The sequence below is a fragment of the Gekko japonicus genome, unplaced genomic scaffold (assembly GCF_001447785.1).
Source record: "Gekko japonicus isolate JY-2015 unplaced genomic scaffold, Gekko_japonicus_V1.1 scaffold2835, whole genome shotgun sequence".
Classification (NCBI taxonomy): Eukaryota; Metazoa; Chordata; class Lepidosauria; order Squamata; family Gekkonidae; genus Gekko; species Gekko japonicus.
Window position 1 is genome coordinate 122,509 of NW_015173222.1, and position 18,178 is coordinate 140,686.

Genomic DNA, 18,178 nt, shown 5'->3' on the forward strand with positions numbered 1-18,178 from the left:
TCCCTTCCCCTCCCCACAACAGACACCCTGTGAGGTAGGTGGGGCTGAGAGAACTCTGACACAAACTGCTCTTTTTCAAGGACAGCTGTGCCAGAGCTTGTGACTGACCCAAGGTCACATCAGCAGGTGCAAGTGGAGGAGTGGGGAATCAAACCCGGTTCTCCCAGATTAGAGTCCGCGCACTTAACCACTGCACCAAACTGGCTGGAAATGAATGTACTGTACTGGACTTTTGATTTATTTTGGAATGATAATAAGAACTTTAGACCTCTGTGCAGTTTAATGGTTAAGTACTTTTGTGTTATCTTCAAAGCTTATTTCTGTTGTTGCTTAAAAGGATTATTTTTTGTTAGCATAATACAAAGAAACTAAGTACTGTAAGAAGGATTGGGGTAGTCTATTAACAACTTTTACCTGAAAAAAAGAAAGTGAGTGGTAAAAATTAATTTATATCTGACTCTAGATCATTAATTTTGAATATTTGATTGTTTATCTGTGTTTGTTTTGTCCTTAAAAACCGATAAAGAAATTATTAAATAAATAAATGAATAAAATCTCTGCGGTCACCAGTGTGTCCTTTCTCCCAGCCTTCTCACCCTCTGAAGCTTCACCTCTCTCTAAGCTGTATTTTCAATTATCCCTGACTTTTCTTTCTACTGCCTATAACAAAACTAGCGTCTGAAACACATTAAGTTGCCTTCTACTGGGTCAGACCACTGGTCTATCTAGGTCAGTATTTGCTACTCTTACAGGCAGTGGCTCTCCCAGGCCTCAGGCAGGGGTCTCTCACATCACCTACTACCTGATCCTTTTAACTAGAGATGCCAGGGATTGAATTTAAGACTTCATGCATGCATGGCTAATTCTCTACCACTGAGCCACCATTCCAAAACATTTTGCATAGCACCTAAGTGTATTCAAATACATATCTCATCAGCACAATTTATGTCAGATGCTAGAGTTAGGTCCTCTGGTTATAGACTTTCAGCTCTGTAGTATGAATTGAAGAGGATTAAGCAAAGATTTCTAGCAGAGGACACCGAAGGAACAAGCAGGATTGGGCAGAGGATAGCTGACAGAGCTCTGATAAGCCCCAAAGTCATGATAACAGACTGGAAACTGGTCCAGCATCACTAATTTGACAGGTGCCGGTGGACTTGCAACTAACAATTCCATTCTCTCTGGTTTTCATGGAGATAGAAGTGATGCTCCCTCCCGCCCTCGACACATCAAGTGCCTCAAGCTATCCAGTCTTGTTACTCCCTCCGGTCCCTCTCAGTCTTCATCCAGTGTGGTCTTCCTGACTGCAGAGTTCCCAAAAGCCCGGAAGGAGAGAAGGCAATCAAACTGATTCAAAAGCCAAGAGGAAGAAGAGTCAGAATGTGCATTTGTTTAGATACACATGTGAAAACAGTGAATGAGCCCCATTCATTTCTTCAACAGAAACAGGAGACATCTGTGTTTTTCATTTGTCCAGCAATGCAAAACCTGGCATGGAGGGAACTTCTTTTCTGTGTCAGAATCTCTCCTCTAAGCACATAACTCCTCTGCTCTAAAACTCAGTAAATGCAATCTGATGGAAAACACCAGAGTTTTGGGCAGAAGGTGGGCTGAGTCTCCCATTAAAATACAGGCAAAAACAATAGAATGAACAATGAATGGGAAACAAGAGTAATTAAGAATAATGGACTATGAAATCCACAGTGCCCCTTAAAAATGGAAAGAGGTGGAAGAAAGGAAACAAAAACAAAAATGTCCATGCACACCCCTGCAGAGAAATCATGATGGAATTCATCAACAGACCCAGTGGGGGGGGGGGATCTACTGAATGGAGATATAATGCCCCAAACAGTGATCACTTGGCAATTCACTGTCTTGCTGAGTCCATAAATGAACAAGAGAAAAAAGTTGCCAATTTCATTGCTTACATCAGTGGCATAACTAGGCATTTGGGGCACTGGGACAAGGCATATTATTGTCGTCCCCTACCCCTCACAGACTGTAACAGCAGTCATGAAATTAAGGCATATTATTGTCGTCCGCAACCCCTCACAGACTGTGACAGCAGTCATGAAATTAAAAGATGCCTGCTCCTTGGGAGGAAAGCAATGGCGAACCTAAACAGCATGATAAAAAGTAGAGACATCACCCTGCCAACAAAAGTCCGCATGGTCAAAGCAATGGTATTCCCAGTAGTCATGTATGGCTGTGAGAGTTGGACTATAAGGAAGGCCGAGCGCCGAAGAATAGATTCTTTTGGTGCTGGAGAAGACTCTTGAGAGTCCCTTGGACTGCAAGAAGAACAAATCAGTCAATCCTAAAAGAAATCAACCCTGACTGTTCCCTGGAAGGCCAGATAATGAAACTGAAGCTCAAATACTTTGGCCACCAAATGAGAAGGGAGCACTCCCTGGAGAAGACCCTGATGCTGGGAAAGATTGAAGGTCAAAGAAGACGGGGATGGCAAAGGATGAGATGGTTAGACAGTGTCATCGATGCAACGAACATGAAGTTGAGCCAACTTCAGAGGACAGTGGAAGACCGGAAGGCCTGGCGGGAGCTGGTCCATGGGGTCGCAAAGAGTCGGACTCGACTGTGCGACTGAACAACAACAAAACCCCTCACAGCCTTTGTGCATGTAGAAAGCAAATACACAGTTTTGAAACTGCATCCACACTTAACAGCATCCCTTCCCTTCCATGCTCTGGCAAGTTTTCAGTAAAAAAAGACATTATTTCAAAATTGTGTTCAGATACTTAATTTGCATAACTATGCATAGTGCTCCTAGTTCTTCTGATTGACCCAGCATCCACACCCGTGTCGGCAAATGGATCTATTCTCCTACCAACAATTTATTTTCCTTGCATATTCTTAATGGATAAATAGCAAAACCTTTATCCCCATTCTTATTGGATAAGATAGAAAGACCTTTTACAGTATTTACTCTCAAATACAAGGCTAGTGGGGGGTTTTCAGATATGTCATCAAAGAAAAACATAGACAGTTTTAAATTCGCAAACAAGTTACACTTATGTCCAATAATTAAAAAAACCTTTTTTTCTGTACATTTTTAGCGTGGGAAGTCTTACATTCAGAGTCATCTTCCTTTTGAGTAAATACGGTAATCATTGCTGATTCATGGTGGTACTTTGACCCACAGGGCCTGCCCACAGTGGTGGTAAAGAGTCACTGCAAGATGGAGATGCAAACATGCTACCTGGGATGAGGCTGCTCCAATCAGAGAGAGAGATTACATGAATAAACCTACTGCAGAAGAAAGAGATGTCAATAGTGTGCAGCAGCCTGTGGGACAGACCTCCAGGGTCTCAGGGGACAGCCACCCCACACTAGGGATGTGCATTCAGCGTTTCCATGCCAAATTAACACTCAAATACAAATCTGTTGGGTTTTGGCACTGCCCAAGTGGCACTGGTTCTGCTGCTGGCCTTGCAAATATGCCCCTCCCTGCACCTCTCTACTGCAGAGATTCTCTGGGAGAATCTGCTGGGCTTGTTGTATGCCCGCCTTGCTTTTTTTCCACCATTGGAAACTTCGGGTGCCCATAGCTTTGGACCCCCTAGTCCAATCTTTTTACTTTGACCCACAGGGCCTGCCCACAGTGGTGGTAAAGAGTCACTGCAAGATGGAGATGCAAACATGCTACCTGGGATGCGGCTGCTCCAATCAGAGAGAGAGATTACATGAATAAACCTACTGCAGCAGAAAGAGATGTCAATAGTGTGCAGCAGCCTGTGGGACAGACCTCCAGGGTCTCAGGGGACAGCCACCCCACACTAGGGATGTGCATTCAGCGTTTCCAAGCCAAATTAACACTCAAATACAAATCTGTTGGGTTTTGGCACTGCCCAAGTGGCACTGGTTCTGCTGCTGGCCTTGCAAATATGCCCCTCCCTGCACCTCTCTACTGCAGAGATTCTCTGGGAGAATCTGCTGGGCTTGTTGTATGCCCGCCTTGCTTTTTTTCCACCATTGGAAACTTCGGGTGCCCATAGCTTTGGACCCCCCTAGTCCAATCTTTTTTAAACTTGGGGGCTCTTTTGGGGGAGAGCCTCCAGCAGCTACACTGCAAATTCGGTCCCTCTGCTTCAACCTCCCTTCCCCCCAGCCCACTGAATATACTGTAGAAGATTTGCCATTTACTATAATGGCCCCCCATAGGGTATAATGGAGACAGAAAATTCTAGATTCCCGAATTTTACCGAAATTCCAATACAATATTGGAATTCGGGTTTTCAAGGCAATACCAAACTTTTAAGCATCCAAAAGCCCCGAATCCAAAAAATACATTTTTTCCCCTTGCACATTCCTACCCCACACCTTGCTCCTGTCTTCTATTCAGGTATGCCCTTCCCCTGAGTGGGAAGGCAGAACTAAGGGCTTCAAGCTTTCTGAAAGATGGAAGAGACTTCTAAAAAGGAACCCCTTCACTGATCTTCTCTCTTTTTTTTCAGACTGAGAAAAGGGCAGAATACCTGCTACAAAAAGAGCCCCTACCCCACACCTTGCTCCTATCTTCTATTCAGGTATGCCCTTCCCCTGAGTGGGAAGGCAGAACTAAGGGCTTCAAGCTTTCTGAAAGATGGAAGAGACTTCTAAAAAGGAACCCCTTCACTGATCTTCTCTCTTTTTTTTCAGACTGAGAAAAGGGCAGAAAGTTGAATGGCTGCGCTTCCCTTCGCAGCCCCTCCCTCTCCCCCAGCTTTCCCCTGGGGGGTTGGGATGAAGAAGGGAGGGGCAGGATGCTTCTCTTCATTGGCTGCTTTATAAGGGGAAGTGTTCTTTACCTTTTGAAGAAATGGGCAGGCAGGTGAGGTGCCTCCCACTGTGCCCAAGGCCAAAGAGGAATGCATTGCAATGAACTGATTGTGAATCCCTCTTCCCTTCGTATACCAACCATGATAACTACCAATACATATGTATGCTGGAATGAAGGTACTGTTTGTTATTCTTATATCTGGTTATGTAAATGGAGTCTCTGAGAAACTGAGCCATCAAGGCTGCTTCTGTTTACTTAGATAAACATTTAATCTAACTGCGGTGGCGCAGGGGATTTTCCCCCTGCTTAACTATAACATCTGAACTGCCAAGCTTTGGCAGTTCTAGTCCCATGCTGGTGTGAGCAACCAAGCCTTGTCCTAGCTCATCAATAAATTGAAAGTATAAAAAAAAAATTAATTAGATTCCCCGGCTATCCCATATATGGTTAGGAAACGGACTTTTTCCCAGAGTACTACATAGAGGATGAAAGCTGTTACGTCTTTCAGATCACCTCACCAAGTAACATTTTCACACAGAGCCAAAGTTCAACAGGGTCCCTCATATCTCAGTGCCTTACTTTCGGGTGTAATGTTTGAAATGTAATATTTTATCCACATGGGACTGAATGTTGCCAAATAAACACATTTTGGAATGGAAAATTCAGTTCTGCAGGGATTCAGAACATTGTTTCGGAAGCCTGAAAAAACTCACATTAGAGGTGTCCAAGGGCAAGAGTATTTGGCTCACGTCAAATAGCAGTAATTCGTTCTCTCAGCTGTTTTGCAAAGTCAGCAGTTGCAATTGCGAACTGGAGCTCACTCGGTTTTCAAAGATACCCCTTTGACTGCAACAGCTTCATTCGCAGGTGACTAATATTTGTGTCAGTGAGGGGGGTGGGAGCAATTTATAATGTCATAAGGGAAGGGCCAAGTACAGAAGTCATACTGAGAATTTCAATAGCAAGTTTATTACATGGTCTCATAGTTCTGGAAAGAATAGCTGGAGAGACAGAACCAGGGAACAAAAGATCAGAAATGAGAGTGGGGCTCAGCTGGGCTTCCAGCATCCAGTGGGTGGAAAATAGGGGGTGAATGCCTTTGCATCTGCTTGTCCCATCTTTTGCCCCTCATGCCCTTTGCCAAGGTAGAAAACATATCCAAACTATTTGAAAAGCCAATCAAGGCAATACTATCAAATGACTTCAGGGGCAGCTCTGACTCTTTCCACCCAGATGTTGTCATTTCCTGTGCCAAGATAGCACCACTGCCACTGGGGAGTGGCGAGGGCACTCCCTTCAAGCCCTCTCTTGTAGGGATTCTGCGAAGAAATGCTTCTTTGTCTCCTGGGAGGCTGGCAAGGGGCAAAGCCTCCACTGTGCACTTTAACAGTGCAATGGCTTTCCAGGTTACCTGTATACATATGCTAACAGATTTAGCTAGAGACAATGGAGTGGGTCAAGCCCTCCCCCCCTCCTAGCAGGGAACAGAGATTTGAAAGACTACAATGCTAGATAGTCTCCAGGAGTATTTTCCAGGAAGACACTACAGGAAACGCTCCCTTGACCTGGCCTAGTTTGGTCAGTGGGGTAGAAAAACAGAGATGATAAAATCTCCTTGCAAGAGGAAGGGAGTCTCTTCTCCTGGGATGCTGAGGACATGAGAGCATGCACACAGAGCTCTCCTCTGGAGGAGGCAGCCATTGTTGACCATGTGCCTGTCCAGAGAGTGACAGACAGCTGCAAGGTATTGAAAACTCTGTAGAGATTTATAACAGCTTAAGCTTTAGAAGCCTGTCCTATTTTAACATCTGATCGGGCTTGTATAGCAAGAGGGACAGGGGGGTTGCGTTTTTACCCATTTCTTTTGAATCCCTTCCTTAACAGTATGCTTATAAATATTTTCTTTTTCACACCTCCACCGTTTCAGACAAGCTATTTTAAAAGAAGTACTGGGAGGGGAAGGCAGGAAGTTGGCAATAGCTATTCCTCCAGGGGCAGGCAAGGCAGTAAACTGTCCCCGTGGGGACCAGGCACTGGGCAGCGGGAGACACACAGGCAAGGCCTCAGTTCTTGGAAAGGAAGCTGGGAGTCCTGTCCCTCCCAGCAGGCAATTCCTTGCAAAAAGGGAATGTGGTGGTGGCGGACTACCCTAGAGAGAAGTAAACCCCCCCCCCAAGAGTTGAGAACCCCTAGGAGGGCAAGGCAGAACAGGGCCCGCAAGCCAGAACAGGCACATTCTGTCACATTAACTATTTAGGTATTCAATACTATTTATTTAATTCATTTGTATCCTGCCTTTCTCCCCAGCGGGGAACCAAACTGGCTTCCATTGTTCTCCTCTCCTCCATTTTATCCTCACAACAACCCTTCGGGTAGGTTTGGCGGAGACAGGGTGACTGGCCCAAGGTCACCCAGTGAGCTTTCATGGCATGAGTGGGGATATGAACCCAGGTTCCCCAGATACTAGTCCACCCCTCTTAACCACTATGCCAAACTGGCTCTTTAACTGCCATTAAAGCCCCTTTCCTGTGGTGCAGCAACAGCTCCGACCTTCCCCATTCCTGCCCTGCATGCTATAACCTGCTCTGTTCTGATTTGAGAAGCATGTGCTTCCTGTTGTGGTAAATAGTGGACAGAAGCATCATAAGGTTGCCAGCTCTGGGTTGGGAAACACCTGGAGATTTTGGGGTGGGGTGGAACTTCAGTGGGGTATAATGCTGAGAGTCCACTTTCCAAAGCAGCCATTTTCACCAGGAGAACTGAATCTTGCCAGCTGTGAATCCCGTCAGGCTGAGTGCCACATCCTTGAGAATTTGATTGGCGGTTCCCTCTATTTTCTAAGAATGATATCTGATGACTATACTGAAGCTTACATTACATTATATATATCAACAGACTGAAAACATCATTAGAATGATACATCCCTTGCATTCTGTAAGACCTGAGGAAGGCAGCAGAAGCAAGTCAACATCGGTTCTCATAGTCTTATATTTTCCTTGCATCTTCATTTTTGTCTAGATTTCTATGTTGACTTATAACCCTGTGGGGCAAATGTTGTAATTTTTGGATGTTCTGTATTTAATTTACATTGTAATTATTGTGTTTGTGATATAATAAATTAGCACTGAGAATACTAATACATTGGACTAGAAAAAACAAAGTTTAGAGCTGATATAGGATTATATTGTTGTTATTGTTTATTGCACGGTGCTTTAGTGTTATTATTTCTACCACCTGGAGGTTGGCAACCCTAAACGTACAGTTAATAAAGCATTAATGTTAGGAGAGGCCATCTGTCTCGTATTGGAATCTGGGAAAAGAAGGACCAGGAGTCAAATGTTGCAAGATGGCTGCTGAAGTGTTTGCAGCAAGAACCTCTCTAGTAGGGTTGCCAACCTCCAGGTGGGGCCTGGAGTTCTCCCAGAATTACAAACGGATCTCCAGGCTACAGAGATCAGTTCCCCTGGAGGAAACGGCAGATTTGAACTGCAGATTCCATGGAATTACAACCCCATAGACTTCCCCCTTCTCCCCAAACTCCGCCCCCTCCAGGCATCACCCCACATCTCCAGGAGCTTCCCAAACCAGAGTTGCTAATGCCACTGTCTAGGTCCAGGTTGCATAACATGTGAATAAACATGTTCACCTGCAAGAGGCTGGGACTGGCTCTTCAGAAGACCTAGTGGATCTACATCCCCCTTATGAAGGAGAAGGCCTGCTAAAGTTGCACTAGCAGGATATGCCCTCCCTGGTGTGGACATCAAGGGAAAAAAAAAATCTGCTCTAGCGTGGGAGATATACATGTTGAAGGCTGCCCTGAAAGCAATTTGAAGGCCTAGAAATGGTAGAAAGGAGAGTAGAAAGAAAGAAATTTGAAGAAAGCACATCTGAGCTGCAGGTGTGTATAGGGTTGCCAAATCGAAGTGCGGCCGGGAGCGAGGGGGCTCCCGGCCGGTGTCCTCTGTGTGTGTGCGCGTGCGAAGCGCACGCGCGCCGCATGCACGTCACGCAGAAGTGACATAAGCACGCCGGGCATGCTGGGGGCGGGGCCACGGCCATACAAGGGATTGCTTTGACCCTACGGACTTTGGTTGGCGGTGTGATGTCTCTACTTTTCCCGATTCCGCCGTGGCAGAAATCGGGCCTCCAAAGCGAGGTTTTCCCGGCCCCCCGGCCCGATTTGGCAGCCCTAGGTGTGTAATAAATACAGTCCTCCCCCTCCCCCCCAATACTCACAAACTCCCGTAAGCTTGCCAACTCAAGTTTGGGAAATTCCTAGAAATTTGGGGATAGGACCAAGGGAGGGTAGACTTTAGAGAAGGGAGGAAGTTCAGCAAGTGTGCAATGCCATAGGTCAGTGGTGGCGAACCTATGGCACGGGTGCCAGAGGTGGCACTCAGAGCCCTCTCTGTGGGCACACGTGCCATCGCCCCAGCCAGGCCCAGACCATCATTAAAGTGCTCATTCTGCCCTCAGAAGCAGCCATTTCCTCCTGAGGAACTTGATCTCTGGCGTCTGGTGATCAGTTGTAACCGTAATTCTATGAGATCTCCAAGCTTCACCTGGAGGTTGATAACTCCACACTCCCGCTAGCAAAGCCCTGTTCCAGGTACTGGTCTATATTTTGCCACTCCACTGAGACAATCTGAAGCCTTCCTCCAGCTTAAGGAATAGAGTTGCAAGTTACCAGGAGGCGCCTGGGGACCTCCCAGAATTACAGCTGAACTCCAGACGACAGAGATGAATCCCCCTGGAAGAAATGGCTGCTTTGGATGGTGGATTCTATGGCGTCACATCCCTCTTGCGTTCACTTTGTTCCCCAAACTCTATCCTCCTCAGATTCCACCCCCAAATCTCCAGGAATTTCCCAAGACAAAGCTGGCAGCCTTAATTATAACTGATCTCCAGACTATAGAATTCCCCTGCTTTGGAGAGTGATCTCTATTGGCATTATAACCTGCTGAGGTCCCTCCCCACACTCCACTCTCCCAGGTTCTACCCTGAAATCTCCAGGAATTTCCCACCTTGAGCTGGTAATCCTACTAAGTAGTCATCCTTCAACTCACTTCCACTGACTCCTCAGGTAGGACACCACCCATCTCCTTTTGGATGCTCTAGGATCAGAAAGAAGTAGGACTTCAGTGATGGCCCCACAGATGTGCAATGCCCCCCCCCGAAATCCACCTATTTCCTTTTGGAGACGAGTAGAATTGTTTTTAGGGAGCTGCGGTGGCTCAAGTGGTTAAGACGCTGAACTGCAGGCTGTGGAAGGCCGGTAGTTCAGCAGTTCGAGACCCGGGTGCCGCATGACAGAGTGAGCTCCCGTCTCTAGTTCCAGCTCCTGCCAACCTAGCAGTTCGAAAGCAAGAAATTGCAAGTATATAAATAGGTACCACTTGAGTGGGAAGGTAACAGCGTTCCGTGCGCCTCGATGTTTAGTCATGCCAGCCACATGACCACGGAAACGTCTTCGGACAGCGCTGGCTCTTCGGCTTTGAAACGGAGATGAGCACCGCAACCCTAGAGTCGGACTCGACTGGCTTTCGAGCAAGGGAACCTTTACCTTTACCTATAGAATTGTTTTTATTCCACTGAGCCTCAGGCAGCTACGATGGAATCCTCAGTGGAGTTACACACTTCTATCCACTGAAGTCAATGAGCTGAGAAAGGTGACACTTTGCTTAAGAGTAACTTTCTCTGTCCTGGTCCTGGCCTGGTAGAACATGCTCCCGCATGAAATCAGGGCCCTGCAGGACCTTCTATCGTTCCACAGGGCCTGTAAAATGGAGCTGTTCCACCAGGCCTTTTGGCTGAGGCAGAGGGTGTCCAGAAAAATAATCCGCCTCCCCTGCTGAAGACGTCATTTCTACGCAGCCTGGATTAAACAAACTTAGAATCCAGCGGCCCAACATTGAGGGACTGTGAAATAATTGGTGTAATGTTTTTAAATTCCTTGTTTTTAAAGTTCTAATGAACTATTGATTTATTTATTTATTTTTATTGTTAACATTTTTACCCCGCCCTCCCCGCGAGCGGGCTCAGGTCGGCTTACCAGAGGGCACAAGCCCATGCATAAAAACAAGATAAAACAATAAAACCATTAAATTACAACATAAACAAGAATAAAGTGCTCCATGCAAACAAGATGGACTCCGAATAATTTTGTGATGGTATCAGTCATTTCCTTGGGGGTGATATTGTTCTGTTGATGGTCCAAGGCCAGTCCAGCAGCATCAGTGTCAGACCTTCCTGGGACCGCCCCTAACCTCGTTGTTATCTCCACCACTAATGGTGGTGGTAGTGGTAGTGGTGGTAGTTATTGTCTTTTTGTGATGCCGAATGGCCTAATTATTTGTTATGATTCACCCTGAGCCTGTTTGCCAGGAGGGCGGAATATACATTTGAAAAATAAATAAATATATAAGACGGCACTCCTAGGTTCCTAAATTGTGGGCTGCTATTGTTGTTGTTTAATTTGTTTGTTTCATTGATGATGCTTAAATTGTTTTGTAAAATGATTTGGGGGACATTTGTGTGGTCTATAAATATTATAAGTAGATGAAATCTGTAAATGGTGAAAGGATTTCCTTGGTTGTTCTTCTCTACCTCTTGTCTCCTTTTCATGACAGAGAGCTGGCAGTAAGCAGCAGATAACCAGCGAGATGGTAGTCTAACGCCCGCAACTTCTGAACGGATCCGTCCCTCCCAAATGCAAATTCTACTGTAATTCCCCGTAATCAGAGCAGATTTCCAGCTGAAAAAACATTGCCAATTACACCTCCTTGTAGAATATGTGTTGAAAAAGAACTAGAAGAGGTAGGTGTCTATGTGGGGGGCGGTGGGGGGGGCTCTAATCTAATCTGCTTAAAACTGCTGCTGAAAGTGAAGTAATTTTATGAGATAAAAAAAAGAAAAAAGATCAGGAGCATCCAAAACCAGAGAATTACTTTGTACAGATAATTTGAGGCATTTTGGGGGCAGTGGGAGCGTGACAGGATCTGCAAGAGAGGGTGGAATTGGATTTCTCAGAGCTTTTTATCCTCCACGGATCTCATTCAGAGGGGATTTAACAAAAGCAACCACTTATGTCTCCAGCCAGGACTTGTCCACAAAAAGCAATTTGCACCACAGAAAGCTCTTTTTTAGCAAAGATGGGAAGGGGAGAAAAATTCTATCTCCTCCTCTATTATGAAAGGATACCCCTTTTGCCTCAGATAAAACTCACCCTCCCACACCTTCTTCGGTTGGGCTTGGAACATGGAATTATGGTTATAGTTTGAGTGAACAAGAAACCAGACTTCTGGAATCGAAATGTTCCCTCTAAGCTGAGCTAGTGTGAGCTAGCTCACGGTTTTGTAGTCTCCAGCTCACACCTTTTTGTCTTAGCTCAGGAAGGATGGCTCCAGAGCTAACGAAATTTATGCAAGTAGCCAAATTGCCTCGCTCACAACTTTAATGCCAGTAGCTCACAAAGTAGAATTTTTGCTCACAAGACTCCACAGCTTAGAGGGAACATTGACCTGCACCCCTTCTCCCATCAATCCATGTGCATGCAGTTGTTTACAGTGAGGATTATGCTTCACAAAAATAGGGCAGGGGCGAAGCATAGTCTGCATCTTCCTTCTCGCTTCACCGATCCCCACATCATGTGCTACTTCCCCCCCCCTTCTATTGCCTAGTCTCAAGTTTGTTTCTTGCCCCCGTATCTCCCCCCCCCCCCGACTCTCACCTGGGCCATGGGAAGCCTCCTAAACAATGCTCCCTCTAAACCGTGGAGTCTTGTGAGCAAAAATTCTGCTTTGTGAGCTACTGGAATTAAAGTTGTGAGCAAGAGATTTGGCTGCTGCATAAATTAGTTTGCTCTGGAGCCCTCCTTCCTGAGCTGAGACAAAAATGTGTGAGCCAGAGGCTAAAACACTGTGAGCTAGCTCACACTAACTCATCTTAGAGGGAACACTGCTCCTAAACTGTGTGGGATTATTTTAGGGGATCTTGTCTAATGCATTATTAACTCATCCTTGCCCCAAGGTTCTCAGGGCTGCACACACGATATCCATTTCCCCCTTTTATCCTCACAACAACCCTGTGAGGTGGATGAGGCTGAGGCTGGCCCAAGGTCACCAGGCAAACTTCCCACAAAGTGAAGATTGGAACTCATGTCCCCCTAGAACCTGTGCTGACATTCTAACCACCACATTATTTGCTATTGCCAGTAACTTTAATGGCTATCTTTGATGTTTTTAGAAATGTATCGGCTTTATTACATGCCCCGGGTCCCAGTTTTCTGGGAGAAAGGTGGGATCACAGGTGTTTTAAATCAGGAGTCCCCGGTATTTTTCAGCCTGTGGGCCACTTTGGGATTCTGACGCACAGTGGTGAGTACAACCACAAAATGGCCAGGGTGGGAGGCAGGCCACAAAATGGCCACTGCGGGAGGTGGAATCAACTACAGAGAGAGAGAAAACTCAAGTGCAGGGGACAAGAGGAGTGAAATTTAAAAATACATGAGGAAAGGGGAGTCAAAGAGAGAATAAAACAGGAAGAGGAGGAGGAGATTGGATTTATACCCCGCCCTTCACTACCCATAGGAGTCTCAGTGGCTTACAATCTCCTTTCCCTTCCCCCTCCTCACATCAGACACCCCGTGAGGTAGGTGGGGCTGAGAGAGCTCTTTGAAGGACTGCTCCTGAGAGAACAGCTCTGAGAGAACTTGTGACTTCCCCAAGGTCACACCAGCAGCTGCATGTGAAAGAGTGGGGAATCAAACCCGGTGCTCCCAGATTAGAGTCTGCGATCCTGACCACTACACAAAACTGGCAGCTGTAGTGGCAGCGGTCACTGAGATGTTATTTTAATTTGCACAGCCAAGCAGATCTCCACTGGGCAAAAGCCCCACTTGGCCTCACCCACTTTCTAAGGACACTTGGTGGGGACCAGGAAAGGTACTGGTGGGCACCATGGTGCCCCCTATTTTAAATAAACAAAGAACCACATGGACTGTTGCGCTAGGATCCCCCTTTATACATGATAATCCTGTTCTACAAAAAAGAGCTGTTCGCTTGGATTTCCTGCTCTGATTTCAAAGTGCCGATGCCGATCAAAGATTCAAGACGTTCTTTGTATTCACAGTGTGTCTCTCGTGCATCAAAGTTTGCCTCTCCCTACTTTCTTCCCTCAAATTATATACATATGAAACTGATGCAATTTGTGGTACACAGAATATTGTCAAATAAATTCATACACGGCATTAAACTGTGTATTAAAGATGTTGTAAAGAACAGGGAATACGGAAAACAATCAAGAGGAACTCTACAAAAGACAGAAATGGGGGAATGTGGGGGGGGTTTGGTGTTGTTGTTTTTAACTGGTAGAATCAAGGCTCAAGCACGTATGGAGCAATAACAATATCATCTGACAAATAGGATGTTTTTATTGTGGAGGGAGGAAGGAAAGAAGGAAGGAGCTGAATATACATTAAAGATCTCTGTTCTTTCCAGCTACAGCGGAGTTGTAACGTGACCGTGCGGATTAAGGAAGGGATTTTCTTTTATATTTCTACTTTTATGCAGCACCCCAGAGTGAGGGGTGTGTGTGCTTAAACAAATAATTTTATTATGTGTTTGAAATGCACTCACGCTGCTTCATGGGACTAGTAGTGGGGTTTTTTTGTTTGTTTGCTTTGTCCAGGAATATAGTTCCCTAGACAACCATGTGAGTCTTGTCCTGCATCATGACAAACAGCTGTTCTGATTGGCTCCCTTTGCACATTCATGACCCTGTAATGTAGGAAGCAACTAGTTCAGGAAAGCCAGTAGAAGCCACTACTGTGCAGGTAGGGATGCCAGGTCCATGTTGGGAAATACCTGGAGATTTGGGTGTGGGGCCTGGGAAGGGTGGGGTTTGGGGAGGGGAGGGATTTCCATGGAGCACAATGCTTTGGAAGGAGTCCACCCACCAAAGTGGCCATTTTCTCCAGGGGCATTGATCTCTGCTGCCTGTAGAACAGTTATGATCCCAGGAGATCTCCAGCCACCTCCCAGAGGCTGGCACCCCTATAGAGGGAAGTGGGAATGGAGGGCATGGTGGCCAACAGAGGAGAGGAGGGGAGGGGGGGCCAAGGCACTCTTTGCCCAGGGCCAATGGAAAAAGCAGGAATCAGCCCTGTGGCAATGCCTGGGGGGGGTGGAGTTTCAGGAGGCAAAGGCACTCAGAGGGGATGTGATGTCAAATACCCCCACGCTCCGAAGTTGCGTTCCCTCTGGGGAACTGATTGCTGCAGTCAAGAAACCAGTTGTCATTCAGGGAGAACGCCAGGTCCCACCTTGAGGCTGGTAACTCTAGGAGACTGTATCTGAACCCCCATTCAGCTGTGAAGCATACTGGGTAACCTTGGGCTAGGGCTGCCAAATTCCACCAGGGGGCGGAAACCCCCCCGCCCCAGAGGCCCATTCCCTTGTATGGTCATGGCCCCACCCCCAGCGTGCCCGGCGTCATGACATCATTGCCCTATGATGTGAATGCGGTGCATGCGCACACACACCAGGATCCCTCAGGAGTCCCCCGCCGGCAAGGTAAGTCACAGTTGGCAACCCTACCTTGGGCCTATCTCACAGAACCATTGTGTGAATAAAATCAGGGGAAAACACCAAGTATGCGGCTCTCTGGATTCCTTAGTTTACGAATGTGATATGCAGATACCACAAATAAATGCATTTTATAGGTAAGGAATACTCAAACTGGGGAGACTGTCTGGAAGGGACACAGCAAATAACTTCTGCAGTGACCTTTCATTGACTGGATCCTCCTATTAGTCCACATTCTATAAACTATAAGAACAGCAGATGCAAATTTATAAAGAAATGCTTCAGTGGCCAAACGAAAACCTTTTGAGTGTAAGGTGGCCAAACATCGACGCATCCACAAAACCAGGAGCTCTTAGAAATCTTAATTTTTTTACAACAAAGAAGATGAACACAAGAGCACATATTGTTGTGATGGCTGAAAGCAACAAAAGATTTTCATCACAAAAAAAAACATGCTGCAGTTCTGCCAGCTGCACCTGGTTCCCAAATTCTCTCCTTTCTTACACTCAGCCGAACTGGACATGCTGATCCAAGCTTTTGTATCCTCACAGTTGCAACAGTGTGAGGTGTGCAACATTAGATAGGGCTGCCGACAACCTGGAGGGGGGAAAATGCCCTGTCCCTTTAAAAGAGGCTTCATGGGATGTCACTTATCAGGTGATGTTTATTGACTTGCATGCCATGGATACCTTCCACCTGCCCATTTCCACACAAGAAGCCACTATTAAAGGGACAGGATATTTTTCTCACGGCTGTTGCCAACCTTGCCTAATGTTCAGCTACTCTTGAAAGGAACTTGGAAACTGTAGCTGGTTCAGAATGCAAACGCCCAATTGCTGCCCGGAGCTAGACAACGGGAACATCTGCCCATTTTGAAACAGTTTCATTGGCTGCCAGTTTGTTCCCGAGTACAATGCAAGGTGCTGGTAAGGACCTTTAAAGCCCTTCAGGGCTTGGGGACTCACATATTCAGAGCTAGGACGACTGGTAGACCACCCCCAAAAAAGAGAGAAAAGAGACTAAAATGGCAGGAAAAGAGACTGAAAAGAGACTAAAGAGACCCAGCCACCAAGTGCTCCATACGGTTCAAATGTTTGATGCTCACATGCTTTCGCACTAAAATGCTGATAAATAAAATATACGGGTGATGTCCCAGTTTTTTAAGTCTTCAGACCACTGACAATCCATGGCCACATTTTCTAATATTCTAAAACAGTGAGGGCTAGCAACATTCAGTAAGGTTTTGATCAATTTAGACTCATGGTATGCTACAGAAAGTCAAGGGGGAAATAATGCAATTTTGCACAATATTCCAAAATCAAGAGGCCCCATTTGCAGAAAAGTGAAAGGAAAATAGCATTCAAAAGGAACCTCTGAGCACAGAGATTCATTAGAATAAAGAACTCTTTCTCTTTTCTTTTTATCCTGTTGGAAATTTAAAATGGAAAAGTGGTTCAAAAACATTGTGTTTTTTAAACTGGCTTTTGCTCATCAGTCTTGATTTGGGATAATAGAATTCTTCTTGTTAAATCATATTCACTGAAGTAAAGAAAAAGCCTGATTTATCTCCTGGGATTCAAGTACCTAAAATCCATATTTGAACAACATGGTGTGCAAAAGTAAAGCAGACTCTCACCCAGCACCAAAGTTCATCCACACACCCACAATCTGCCACCCACTCTCTGCCATGCCAGCCTTGGCATCCTCACCTTTGTTTGGAGTCCACTGGGCATCTGTTGCTCCTGAGACCCAAGGCAGTAAGCATGGCATAGCTTTGCCACTACTAACGAGAGCAGCGCTATGAGGACAAGGGAACTCTTCATGTCCTTTTCCTGAGAAAGAGTCAGCTTGTGAAGAGAAACAATCTAATAAAGAGATGGTGGTAGGATAGGGTTTAGAAAGAGAAAAAGAGAGAGATCACTGTGGAGAAGGAAAACTGCCAGGCATGGAGAGGTCCAGAAGCGTCAACCAAAAAAAATGGCAATTTAACCAAAATCTTTTCGTTTTCAGACATGCAGGATCGGATACAGAAAGTTAGCTGTGCTGGGAGAAAAGTGCTGAAAGAAATAAAGATGAACACAGTAAGGCATGGGAAGAGGCCTACATGAGGTTCCCAGGAAAAGAGAGGAAAACTCACTCACATGTCAGTTTTTTTAGATTAGAGTCCATAGCACCTCAGAGACCAACAAGAGTTTCAGGGTACGAGCTTTCGAGACTCAAAGCCCCCTGCATCTGACAAGGGAAGGGACAGCCAGTTTGGTGTAGTGGTTAAGAGCGCGGACCCTAATCTGGGAGAACTGGGTTTGATTCCCCACTTCTCCACATGCAGCTGCTGGTGTGACCTTGGAGCAGTCACAAGTTCTCCCAAAGCTGTTCTCTCAAGGGCAGTCCTTGAAAGAGCTCTCTCAATCCCACCTACCTCACAGGGTGTCTGTTGGGGGGAAGGGAAGGGAAAGGGATTGTAAGCCACTCTGAGACTCCTTCAGGTAGTGAACCCAATCTCCTCCTCCTCCTCCTTCTTCTTCAAAAGCTTATACCCCTGAAACTCTTGTTGTTCTCGAAGGTGCTACTGGACTCAAATCTAAGCTCTTCTACTGCAGACTAAAATGGCTGTCCTCTGAAACATGAATTTGTTCCTCCCTGGCTAATCGGAGCGGGTTAAAAGTCTATAAAACAGGTCTGTTCTTCTGTCCCTGTCAGATCTACAAGGGAGGATCCCTTCAGCAAGCAGTGTAAACTCTGAGAATTGCATCCCAATTGGAGAGGGGGGCAATGATTCATAATATAACTTGTAATATTAGAAGAATCCAAATCAAAG

The 18,178-nt window shown here is 45.9% G+C and overlaps 1 protein-coding gene across 1 annotated transcript in view; it reads right to left on the reverse strand.

The window, feature by feature from the left end:
• The window catches only part of TAC3 (tachykinin 3), a 30,130-nt gene extending 13,016 nt beyond the window's left edge, over positions 1 to 17,114 (reverse strand). Inside the window, exon 1 of the mRNA XM_015422723.1 lies at positions 17,070 to 17,114. Within this exon, the coding sequence (XP_015278209.1) occupies positions 17,070 to 17,093 (24 nt within the window). The 5' untranslated portion in view covers positions 17,094 to 17,114. The remainder of the gene's footprint in view (positions 1 to 17,069) is intronic.
• Between the last annotated feature and the right edge of the window lie 1,064 nt (positions 17,115 to 18,178).